Source organism: Paramisgurnus dabryanus, chromosome 10 (assembly GCF_030506205.2).
Source record: "Paramisgurnus dabryanus chromosome 10, PD_genome_1.1, whole genome shotgun sequence".
Lineage (NCBI taxonomy): Eukaryota > Metazoa > Chordata > Actinopteri > Cypriniformes > Cobitidae > Paramisgurnus > Paramisgurnus dabryanus.
Genome location: NC_133346.1, coordinates 11,232,643 through 11,245,393, shown reverse-complemented (window position 1 = coordinate 11,245,393; position 12,751 = coordinate 11,232,643). Strand labels below are relative to the sequence as shown.

At 38.6% G+C, this 12,751-nt stretch overlaps 1 protein-coding gene across 33 annotated transcripts in view; it reads left to right on the top strand.

The window, feature by feature from the left end:
• dlg2 (discs, large homolog 2 (Drosophila)) overlaps nt 1-12,751 on the top strand; it is a 278,208-nt gene that overhangs the window by 224,175 nt on the left and 41,282 nt on the right. For 23 of the 33 annotated variants that reach the window (XR_010529246.2, XM_065259051.2, XM_065259066.2 and 20 more), the window contains 3 exons: nt 7,633-7,789; nt 11,022-11,124; nt 11,885-11,929. Coding sequence is in view for 32 of the 33 variants with exons in the window: in XM_065259051.2 (XP_065115123.1) it covers nt 7,633-7,789; nt 11,022-11,124; nt 11,885-11,929 (305 nt within the window). In the remaining variant the exon portion in view is untranslated. The remainder of the gene's footprint in view (nt 1-7,632; nt 7,790-11,021; nt 11,125-11,884; nt 11,930-12,751) is intronic. The other 10 variants (XM_073816029.1, XM_065259138.2, XM_065259100.2 and 7 more) reach the window with 1 other exon arrangement.

The following is a 12,751-nucleotide window of genomic DNA, read 5'->3' as shown; positions in this document are numbered from 1 at the left end:
TAAAAACATGAATTTATAATGTTTATTAGTAAAACCAAAAGTTGGACTAAACATGGAAAACATGTGATCGTTGTCATCAGTGCGGCGACCAATCACAAAGAACTATGTTGTCATCAGAACACCCTGCAGCCACCTGGAAGAATATGCACCGGGTGAGCCCGTTGGTTGTACTTGAATTGCTTTTGCGGTACTTTAATGCCATACATCACATGCGGTTGGCACCATCCCAAGTCAGACATAATTTTAAACCCGGCATGCGCTGCTTTAAGTTAGTTGCTGATCGGTCTGCGCGGCATGAAGTCGAACACATCTATTTGTGCCTTATTCATAGTAATTGGAGGGCTTGATCTTATTATATTCAGTATGTTTGCTAGCGCATGACAGCTGATGGGAGAGTATTGGAAGAATCTTGAATGAATCTTTTTTTGGGGATTCTGCATTCGTTTAGCATCACTTTTAATGCAACTTTGTAATTTTCTTCAAACTGAAGATTATAATATTATCAAAACTGACATTTTTATTAAAGACAAGTGATAAATAATAATAATAAAAGAAAAAATATGTGAAAAGTATTGCCTTGAAAATGTAGTTTCGGGCACATTTGATATAGGCCTTAGCTTTTGCTCTCCATTAAATCTCAGTGCTGTCTAGGAGAAACAATTGAGTTTGCAATTTTTCTTCCCTGTGGGCACTTGGCATGGTGCACAAACATTCATGCGATCTTAACTGGCAGCATCAAACATGATTCTCTGAGTGAAGCCAGAGGCAGCATGTTTACAGATTTTTGGAGGACCTCAGAGATCCTGTCATTTCTGAATCATCAGTCAGAAGGGAGTAACCCATCATCACTTAATAAACAGATGAAGCTGCTGGCAATCACTCTTGCTTTCCGGGCACTTCAGTGGCCCTATGCCATGTAACGGAGATCCCAAATCTGCCAGCTCTGATCTTCAGTGACAGCAGCAGTTACTGATGTGATGTGATAGTTTGCTTTGTATCGTGATTAATCATTTTGTTTGAGGCCAAAGCAGTGGGTGCATACTAATGCCATTTCCGTTATGTGGACAATTTCGCAGTGATATGGACCATAAATCACAATTCCCACAAGATTTTGGTATCTGTAATTCGTATGAATTGTGTTCCGGTTAGAGCAAGATAAACTAGTTTAATTTCATTCCCTGACATATTTATGAAATAAATAATATGAACGCTACGTGCATAATACAAAAACCGAAATCAGAGCCATTTTTAATATTGAAAGGACTGTTTACATTACAGTGAATCTTGTATTCATGGGTTTGTTGTGTATTCCCTAGGTGTCCTTTGCAGTGCATTGTGGGACGCTTGCTCCAGTGAGCCGGCAAATCATGAAACCCTCTCTCAGTCGCTCTCTCTCTCTCAATGAAATCTTGCAATACATACTTATCTCACAATGATTTGTGATACAATTTCTGTCACAACTACCGCTTTATCGTAATGCACCAAGCGTTTGCCTCAGGCGGCATTTTTTATTTTATTTTAAAACTTCAGTGTTTGAGATTGTGTCGTCCTTAATATTTTCTAAATTCAGCTGACCTGCCCTTTCAGAGAGAAAATGAGGCGGAGAGCAGTCGATTCTTCTGCTGACTGTATTGGAGCTCACTGCTGTGATTCTGCCTGTGAAAAGTTCAGAAGTGGCTGTTGTCTGGAGACTCTATTGAGCTACGGAAATCAAAAGGCCATCTATTGCTCTTGCTGAGAAAGAGCACTCTTGATGACTGTACCAAATTATCAATACACAACATTTCAGCTTGTCAGCTAAATTGCTCAGGGTGAATCTGATGAACGTCTGTTGAATGTGGGCATCTGATATGTTTGAGGGTACTTATTAACTGACGACAGATATTCATGATATTTCCTCAGGGGTCGTAACTGTTGGACACCATGATTTGTGCCACCTGTAGGAAACAAAAAGTGAATAGATGGATGGATGGATTGATTTGCAGGGAGGCAGATGGTAGGTAGGTAGGAACAGATGGGTTGGCATGTAGGTAGAGTCAAGTATGTAGGGAGAGACATTTAGGAATGTAGGTAGAGACAGGTAGGTGGTTAGGGATGTAGGTGTTTAGACAGAAAGACAGACAGGAAGGTAGGTAGGTAGACAGAGATACAGACAGACAGACCGATAGATAGACAGAGACAGACAGACAGACAGACAGACAGATAGATAGCTAGACAGAGACAGACAGACAGACAGACAGACAGACAGACAGACAGACAGACAGACAGATAGATAGATAGATAGATAGATAGATAGATAGATAGATATGATAGATAGATAGATAGATAGATAGATAGATAGATAGATAGATAGATAGATAGATAGATAGATAGATAGATAGATAGATAGATAGATAGATAGATAGGAAAAGATAGTAAGGAAGAGATAGGTAGGCATGTAGGTAGAGTCAAGTATGTAGGTTGGTAGGTAGGTAGGTAGACAGACAGACAGACAGACAGACAGACAGATAGGAAGGCAGGCAAATGGTTGGTAGGAAGAGACATGTAGGCATGTAGGTAGAGACAGGTAGGTGGCTAGGGATGTAGGTGGGTAGAAAGACAGACAGACAGGTAGGTAGGTAGGTAGACAGAGATAGATACAGACAGACAGACAGACAGACAGACAGACAGACCGATAGACAGATAGATAGATAGATAGATAGATAGATAGATAGATAGATAGATAGATAGATAGATAGATAGATAGATAGATAGATAGATAGATAGATAGATAGATAGATAGATAGATAGATAGATAGATAGTTAGGAAGGCAAATGTTAGGTAGGTAAGAAGAGACATTTAGGCATGTAGGTAGAGACAGGTAGGTGAGTTGGTAGGTAGAGATAGGTATATAGATATATGTATGAGATATGTAGACAGGTAGGTAGGTAGACAGGCAGACGGACGGACAGGTAGACAGACATATAGATAGAAAGAGATAAGTAGGCATGTAGGTAGAGTCAAGTATGTAGGTTGGTAGGTAGGTAGACAGACAGACAAACAGATAGGAAGGCAGGCAAATGGTAGGTAGGAAGAGACATGTAGGCATGTAGGTAGACACAGGTAGGTGGCTAGGGATGTAGGTGGGTAGAAAGACAGACAGACAAACAGGTAGGTAGACAGACAGACAGACAGACAGACAGACAGATAGATAGATAGATAGATAGATAGATAGATAGATAGATAGATAGATAGATAGATAGATAGATAGATAGATAGGAAGGCAGATGGTAGGTAGGGAGGAAAAGACAGGTAGGCATGTAGATAGAGTAGGTGGGTTGGTAGGTAGTGATAGGTAGGCAGCTAGGTAGGTAGAGATTGGAAGGTGGGAGGGATGTAGGCAGGAAGGTAGGTAGGTAGACAGGCAGACAGACGGAGAGTTACATAGACAGACAGACATATAGACAGACAGACAGACGGAAAGTTACACAGACAGACAGACAGACAGACAGACAGACAGACAGACAGACAGACAGATAGATAGATAGATAGATATTTTCATTAAATACATATTTAAATTAAATAGAGTTAAGTAGGTGGGTAGGGTTATAGGTAGGTAGACAGAGACAGACAGACAGACAGACAGACAGACAGACAGACAGACAGACAGACAGACAGATAGATAGATAGGCAGGCAGATAGAAGCTGGATAGGTAAAGGATAGATGAAAAGATTTTTGCCTATAGGTATACCTTTACAAATATTCTTTTGGTCGTCCGCCCAGTGTTAAAAAAATCAAATCTATTATTGTGTTCCTACTTTTACGTGTTGTGTAATATGAAATATGCTGCTGTTAGCTTTCTGCTGGTTCCTCCAGACTGAGGGTCATTACGCTGCTCCTCTGTGCTTCTTTGCATTCATTGAGGTTGAATTGAAAAGGCAGTAGTTGTTTTGCAATCTGACAGGACCTTAGTGTGGCAGCCTATTAGAAATGACAGCTTATTTATCACATGGCTGAGGCTGACGACACATTTTCCTATTCTAACGCTCTTACAGGGGAAGAATGGAGTAAAATAATAAATGATAGCTAGAGAAGAAGTGCCAGTGCATATATAACGCCAGCCTCGCTCAGAGATCCTTTTGGGAGGCTTTGTCAATTTGAAACAGCGTAATCTGTTTTTGGTTTCTCTTCCCATTAAGCAGTGAATTCAGAATGATAAACATGACTGTTTGTGATCAGGGTATGATGGGTGCGGAGAGAAGCAGCTATCAGTGTTTTGCAGCTAGTTGAGAGACAGACAGAGTGAGAGAAAGATGAAGGGATCGAAAAGTTTGAAAGACAAAGCAATCAGAGCAGTGGTTGTTTTATGTCATGATTTTTTTCTTATTCATAAATAATTTCTTATACCATACATAAGTGTGGTGCGGAGAATGGAGCATGTCGAAAAGTTTGAGTACCACTGGATGAGAGAGAGAGAGAGAGAGAGAGAGAGAGAGAGAGAGAGAGAGAGAGTTCAATGAACAGTGGTTATAGCCAGCAGGGTGCCAGACACACTCAACCCACCTCTGTGGCAGCCGTTTCTCAAAATATAATCTATATGCAGTGTCAAATAGCTTCTCATCAGCATATCATTACATATTATCACTATCAGCATGAGTTCTGGAGCATCTTGTCACATGTACTTTCCTGATGATTTCCTGATGAGCCGATGTTTGTGTTTGTATAAGCTGCTATAGCGCAGGGCTCAACATGAAGCTTTTATTAGTACTTGTCCTTTGGATAAGTAAAGCTGATTGTTTATTTGTTCATTTAGAAAGAGCCTAAGACACTTTCAAAACACTACATTAGCACATTAGCCTTTGAAAGCCATTTGTGCGATTATTTACAAGTAACCTGTGTTTTAACTGTGGAATAAACTTAAACTGTGACAATTAATGTAACATTTTGAAAGCCTGAGAATAATAGCAAAGCTACAGAAGGAAAATTTTCGTAATTTGTTTTGGTTGGGAACATCAAAACATGATTTTTGCCAAAAGAGCCATTTAGATTTTCTATGTGGCATTATTATTATAGTGAATATTTAAAAAAGAAATCAATGTTATATTTTCACAGAATGTTCCTTACAATATGATTTTATGTTGAAAACCATAAAAATAAAATTACCTAGCTGGGTTTTCACAGGTAGGGTCATATATTCTCCTTTATGCTTGTAGTGGTTCTCTAATGTGGTACAAAAAGACATTGTTCATTGACTTTGGAGTCTCTTGTATGCCACGTTGCTGTGTATAGTGATAAAATGCATGCTTTACGTGCCTAGTTCAAGTATGCAATTTTGTATTTAGCCAATATTTGACTTGCAGCACAGTCAGTGGGGAAAAACTAAATATGGAATAGGGTGCCATCTTGTGGTGGAAATTGATACATATGGGCCGTTTTCCTGGACAGGGCTTATCCTAGACCCAGACTAAAATGCATGTTTGAGCTGCTTTAATTTCAAAACAACATCTGTACCATTGTTTTGTCTCAAAATGCACACCATTTTTTGTAAAAACTATTTATATATGTTCAACCTGAATTTGTTATATCTACATATCAAAACAGCAACATTTAAATGGATGTAAATTAATTTGCTCTCTTACTGTAGTAAAAAGTTAAACAATATTACACATTTTAGATGTGTTTGATTATAGACTTCTGATCAGGTATGATATGGTATGATTATGCATATATACCTATACAATCCATGATACATATATGTACAGGTACTAGGATTGCTGAACTGCAGGACACTCAGAATCCATTATTGGTAAAATATGTACAAACCAAATGGTTGAGTTAAATTATTTTCATTTTTTTTATAAAACCCTCTAATCCAATACATCTGGAATGTCCGAATTTTTTAAAAGAAATATAAAAAATTCTGGGGGGGGGCAATGCACCCCCTAGACCCCAAGACGCAGCCTTGCATAATTCACATTGAAAGTCTAGTAAGAGATTTGTAAATCATATGTAATGCTAAATCCAAACTCTATTGAAATCAGTTGTGATTCAAGCCTACTGTGTGATTTCATGCTGTTTGTTTAGAGCTTGGAGTTGCTCCTAATATTAAATACACTCACCTAAAGGATTATTAGGAACACCTGTCCAATTTCTCATTAATGCAATGGTGTTATGGTGTGAGGACTGTTTTCTTGTCACACTTTAGTGCCAATTGGGCATCGCTTAAATGCCACGGCCTACCTGAGCATTGTTTCTGACCATGTCCATCCCTTTATGACCACCATGTACCCATCCTCTGATAGCTACTTCCAGCAGGATAATACATCATGTCACAAAGCTCGAATCATTTCAAATTGGTTTCTTGAACATGACAATGAGTTCACTGTACTAAAATGGCCCCCACAGTCACCAGATTTCAACCCAATAGAGCATCTTTGGGATGTGGTGGAACGGGAGCTCCGTGCCCTGGATGTGCTTCCCCCAAATCTCCATCAACTGCAAGATGGTATCCTATCAATATAGGCCAACATTTCTAAAGAATGCTTTCAGCACCTTGTTGAATCAATGCCACGTAGAATTAAGGCAGTTCTGAAGGAGGTCAAACACAGTATTAGTATGGTGTTCCTAATAATCCTTTAGGTGAGTGTAAAATATCTGTATCAAATTTGATTATCAAATATGATGTTTGTCAGATTGAATCCTGCCTTTGTAGGCTATAGACGTTAAGGCAGCTCACTAAGTTCTGAAATATAGCTTTTGTCTGAATCCAGCCTAGTAGTAGTGCATGTGCTCCAGACATGTTGAGCTTTGATGCTAAGGTCAGAGACATAGGTTTGTATCAGGACTAGATTTTCAAAAGCTGCAAAAAGACAAAAAAGGGAAAGGAAAGAAAGGAAAGAGGTGGCAGCAGCAATCCATATAAATGAAATGCTGCTGGGCTTGCTTTAGGGTTATAGCCTGAGCAGCGTAATGTAGAAAGAGAGTGAAGAAGATGAGCGAGGAAAGGCCCGCCTCTTCTCAACTAGGTCAACTCAGGCAGCACCAGTTTAGCCTTCTGTTCCAAAATAGCTCCATCTTGCCTCTCGTCTCTTCGCATTATCATCTGTAAACCTCCAAGATTGTCTATCTCCACATTTCAAGTGGATCTGACAGACGTGATATCTCATCATTAGATTGGTCACCATTTAGAGATCACGACCTGACACTGTCAGAATCCTTTAAGTAACTCGGAGAACCCCAGCTAAGTGGATCAGACTTTTTTGGGGAGCATTTTAGTACAGTTTGTAATTCAAACACTTTCTGACCAAAATAGCTTTCTTTCTTAACAATGCATTGATCATGATAAGTAACATTATAAAGTGTACATGAGAGAGAGAAAGTGACATTGAGCATGAGTGCGTTTCTCTCCGTATCTAGGAAACCGGTCAGAAATGGGACAAATTGCACACAAGTGGGGCAGTCCCCAATAGGTGTCGGCCATTGTGCTCGACTGCATCATACACCATTTGGACCAACCCAAGAGCTCAGATGCACGCGTGCGTGCACGGGTCCCTTGCATGTCTATGTTTACAAAGTAACTGTCGTACGTGTCGGTGAAGATGCTGAGCCCTACGGACTCTGAACTGATGTATTACCTTAACTGTGTGTACAGGGAGCCCAGGAAGATTGTCCTGCACAAAGGGTCAACCGGATTGGGCTTCAACATCGTAGGAGGAGAAGATGGAGAAGGCATTTTTGTGTCCTTTATACTCGCAGGAGGGCCTGCAGACCTCAGCGGAGAGCTGCGGAGAGGAGATCAGATCCTGTCTGTAAGTAAATGCCAAAAGATGTATACAGTATGTATTTGCCTGAAGTGTGATCAAAACAGATACACTCTGTTTAGAACGGATATGTTCAAAATAACACACCAGTGTTAGTTTAGGGACAACACACTACATGCGTTTTCCCAGAATCCACACATCTCTGTGTTATTATTGAAACAACACATTTTGTGTTACTTGTGTTACACAAAATCAAAACAAAACAACACATAGTGTGTTAAATTTACACATAATGTGTTAAATGCATAACACAAAAACATGTAAAAAATGAACACATCTTTTTTAAATATAGAAGTGATCATATGGTACAAGTTTTTTCCGGTGTATTGAGTAAACTGCCCTTAAACGTCAGGGACAGGGCCATGACCACCACAGAAAGATATTCGGTGAATCAGTGATTGATGTGAGTTTTCCCACTTAGATCTGTTTGGTTACAAGTTTGTGGAGTAATATCATCACTTCTTAATTCTAATATTTTTTTAGTATAGTTTGTGGATAAATTGGCATTACATTTTGTGTAGATAAGTAGTTATTTTTGTAAGTAATTGTTAGTGCAGAACTTGCAATGAACAGGAGGGGGCGCCACAATACCACTTTGTGAACTTGTACAACTGTTGTTGCCAAAACCTTTTGTTCTTTTAAAAAAATGTTTTGCGGCTTTAAAGGTTTACTTTTCCAAATTGTAAAAATTTACTTATAATTTACTCACCCTGATGACATTTGACTTCAATAAGTAATAAGATATCATAAAAAAATCATTAAATTAAAAATTCTCACATACAGTGAAATTTAAATTTGAAAAAACAAGAAAAAATAGGTGTTACCAATTAAAATATATTTTTTAAGTTGATCCAACTTTAAACTTTTTATAGTCCATGTGCATGTTTCCTCAGATGACACCCAAGAACCAATGAGATTTAAAGTTATCAATGTACCGCCATATTTAAACTTGCTAAACTTTATTTAGCGATATATCACTAAATAAGGTGAAAATATGAATATATTTTTTCACACCTGAAGACATTAATTCACTGGAGTCATTTGGATTACTTTAATGATGGATGTATTTCCCTTATGTTATATGAAATAACATGACAGAGTTTTAAAGTAAAATTATTTGTTTGTGTCATTACATCTGCACTGGCATGAGGTTGAGTAAATCATGCGAGAATTTTCATATTTTGGTGAACTATTCTTTCAAGAACTCCATAAGTTCTTGTTAAATTTTTGGCATAGTTACAGAACCAGAACTTTTTTTGTGAAGTGTTATTTGAAAGTCCAATTATAACCACAATCCAGATCAGCGATCCACTCGAAAACTCACTGATCTCATCATTTCTGTTTATGTGAACTTCATCAGGAATCTCTCGCCGTAATCAAACCCCTCCGTCCAGATTTTTGGCGCAATTACCATCTGCGCCACTTCAGCCAGACAATCATAAGCTTCCTCGGGACACTGATTAGAAAGCCAGAAAGAATGAGGGAGGGGAGAAAAACAGAAAGGGAGGGAAGAGAAAGAAGAGAGAGATAATGGTGTGCTGGCCTCATTTGGAGTCTAAGAATAGCTGTCAAGTTCACACTGTTAAAGCAACAGTTCACAAATTTTGTTATTTTCTCACCCTTATGTCAATTTAACTTAAAAATTGTACCTTAAATATATGTCTCGTTGGTGGTCATGTGCCTCGCCATATGCGTGTTTTGTCACATGATGTGCAAGAACAAATGAGATTCGACGTTATCGACATGCCGCCTTGTAGCTCTGTATAAAACTCAAAATATTATTCACTTCTATATATATATATATATATATATATAGTAATTTGGTTGTTTGTTTTGAACTAAGGAAACAAATTTATATACACCATGAGAAGAAGTAAATTATGACATCCCAGGTGTATTTAAATGGTATGAGGATACCTTTTAGACACATCGAAACCGCATACACACTCTTACTCACTTTGCCAGCGCCCCCACCGCGAGCTGAGTTAGCACACTGTGGTCACCTATTAAGGGCTCTTAACAACAGTATGGTTCCCCACCTGCTACAGAGTTGTGTGCCAGGTTCCTGCCCTCAGCCGCTTCCTGCATTTCACCCTCACTGTTTACTTTTCCTCCGTCTTGTTTGATCGGACTCAATTGTTGTGGTAGGCAGAACTCATGATGCACACAGCTCAGACAAACTTGTGTTTTGGAGGGACATTGATTATGCCATGGTCCAGATGCTGCACAGTCGGGTCTACAGGCCACCCACTGTTCCCTTTACTGCAGACTTTTATTTGAGGTGAAGAGCTACACGCTCTAGGATCACAGCAGGTGTTTCCAGCGCCAGATTGCTCCAGGCAGCTCCACCGCAGGATACCGCACTTACTGTACCGAGAGCCAAAACATTGTAGATTTGAAAAATAACACTGCTTATATAAAAAATATTAAAGTTTAAGTATTATAATTAGATGACTTGGATTTTACAAACAGTGTCACATTTCATTGATGACACCCTCATGTCGTTCCAAACTCGTAAGACCTCCGTTCATCTTCAGAACACAGTTTAAGATGTTTTAAATTTAGTCCGAGAGCTTGTTGACCCTTCATTGAAAATCTATGTACGGTTTACTGTCCATGTCCAGAAAGGTAATAAAAACATCATCAAAGTAGTCCATGTGACATCAGTGGGTCAGTTAGAATGTGTTGAAGCATCCAAAATACATTTTGGTCCAAAAATAACAAAAATTACGACTTTATTCAGCATTATCTTCTCTTCCGTGTCTGTTGTGAAGCGCATGCGCGAGACTAAAGTCACGTGACTGCAGTGACTCCGACGTGGCTGACGTGTTATCTGGTGCGCCCCAATTGTTTTTTTGTGCCCCAATGTTTCGTTTACAGTCTGAGGGAACCACATACTGTAAGTTTGAAAAAAAACTTTGCAAACATGTCTGAGGATAACACGTCATCCCCGTCACTGCAGTCACGTGACTTTAGTCTCACGCATGCACTTCACAACAAACGCAGAAGAGAAGACAATGCTGAATAAAGTCAGTATTTTTGGACCAAAATGTATTTTCGTTTTTTTTAACACATTCTAACTGACCCACTGATGTCACATGGACTTCTTTGATGATGTTTTTATTACCTTTTGGACATGGACAGTAAATAAAAGAAAAGTTAGCATCATGTAGCATTGTCCGCTATTGATACAATGCTCATTTATTGTGGTTGATTACAGGTCAATGGCATCGATCTGCGAGGTGCCACTCACGAACAAGCAGCAGCTGCACTGAAAGGGGCGGGACAGACTGTAACCATCTTCGCCCAGTACCGACCGGAGGGTGAGTGTCCGTCAGCTCCCCCAACCGAACACCGTCGCCGACGGTCACGTGACTTCTCCTCACAAAACCTATTTTAGAGTGCAGAGGTCACCTTTAGCTTCAGGCAGAACAGAAACACAACTCACCCAGACATTTTTGGGCCAAGCCCAGAACTGTGGGCTGTTTATTTCTCCTGACTGCCACAGAATTACGTGTGCGCCCTTGGAGCGTGGAAATGCCATGTTTGATAATTGTCAATTAGGGGCTCGGCTGCAGTGGAGTCGAGTGAAACTAACTCATGCAGATAGGTTCGGATGCATCTGCGCACTCTTACTTAAATACACTAGGAATATTCACATCTTCTTATACGTGTGCTTTCATAGCCTCTAACTTAAAGGAGAAGTGTGTCTTTTTTCAGCTATAGGGTCTATTAAAATGATTTTAGTGGTCACTCATTAATAGGAAGTTTTTTAAGAATGGAAACACTGTGGCATATTGCATTTCACATTTTGCAGACACTTTTATCCAAATTTACAATGCAGTGCATACATTTTATCAGTATGTGTTTTTGCAATGCTCTACCAAATAAGCTACAGGAACATTTATCATTCAAAACTTGTGCTTTAATCAGTGGTAGTGCCATTAAAGACACATTTCACCTTTAAATGATGGCTTCAGTGTGTTTTCGTGTGTATACAGTCTTTCTTTAATAAGGTGAGAGAGACAGATAGCAGTTTGGTCAGGTATGTACTGATATGTGCTCTCTTTTCTCACCCGTCAGAACTTGCCCTGTGCTCCCCACGCCGGGCCCCGCCTCCATCTGCAGGTTTGTGCCATGTGATCAGCGCCTGGGTCAAGATCAGTAGCACCCAGACAGACTGCACAGAGCTAGACCACAACCAAAGATCTATAGCAGAGGTTCTCAACCGTGGGGTTCATAAACTATATCTTAATTTATTTTAACACAAATTATAATCATATATTCATAACTAATAATCATAACTTATAGCAGTAGGTAAGACATTAAAGATGCATTTTTTCGATCTAATATCATTCTTTATCTATTATAATACTTTATAATCGACTGTTTACATAAAATGTAGGCTACAATGGAAAAAGCTTGAACATATACATAATATTATAAACCAGTTGATTTCTTTAACAAATTACTAAATTGACATAAATCAATGCTAATAATTAGTGCTGGGCAAAGATTCACAAAAATCACGATTAATCACATACAAAATAAAAGTGATTTTTTTTGCATAATAAATGTGTGTGTACTATGTGTAATTATTATGTATATTTAAACACACACACATAAATATATACATTTCAGAATTTTTGAATTTATATATAATATAGAATATTATAGAATATATATATATATATATATATATATATATATATATATATATATAATGTTTCTTAAATACATAAATGAACGTGTGTGTATTTATTGTAAAAAAAAGACTTTTATTTTGTATGCCATTAATTGCCCAGCACTACTAATAATGTATTGTTATTCTAACTAATACAATTTGCTGCCTGTAAGGTGTATAGATCAAATCTGTTAAAGTATGAATGGAGATTTGGGTCACAAAAATCTAGTTGGGAACCCCTGCTCTGATTGCTAGGCTTGCGTATT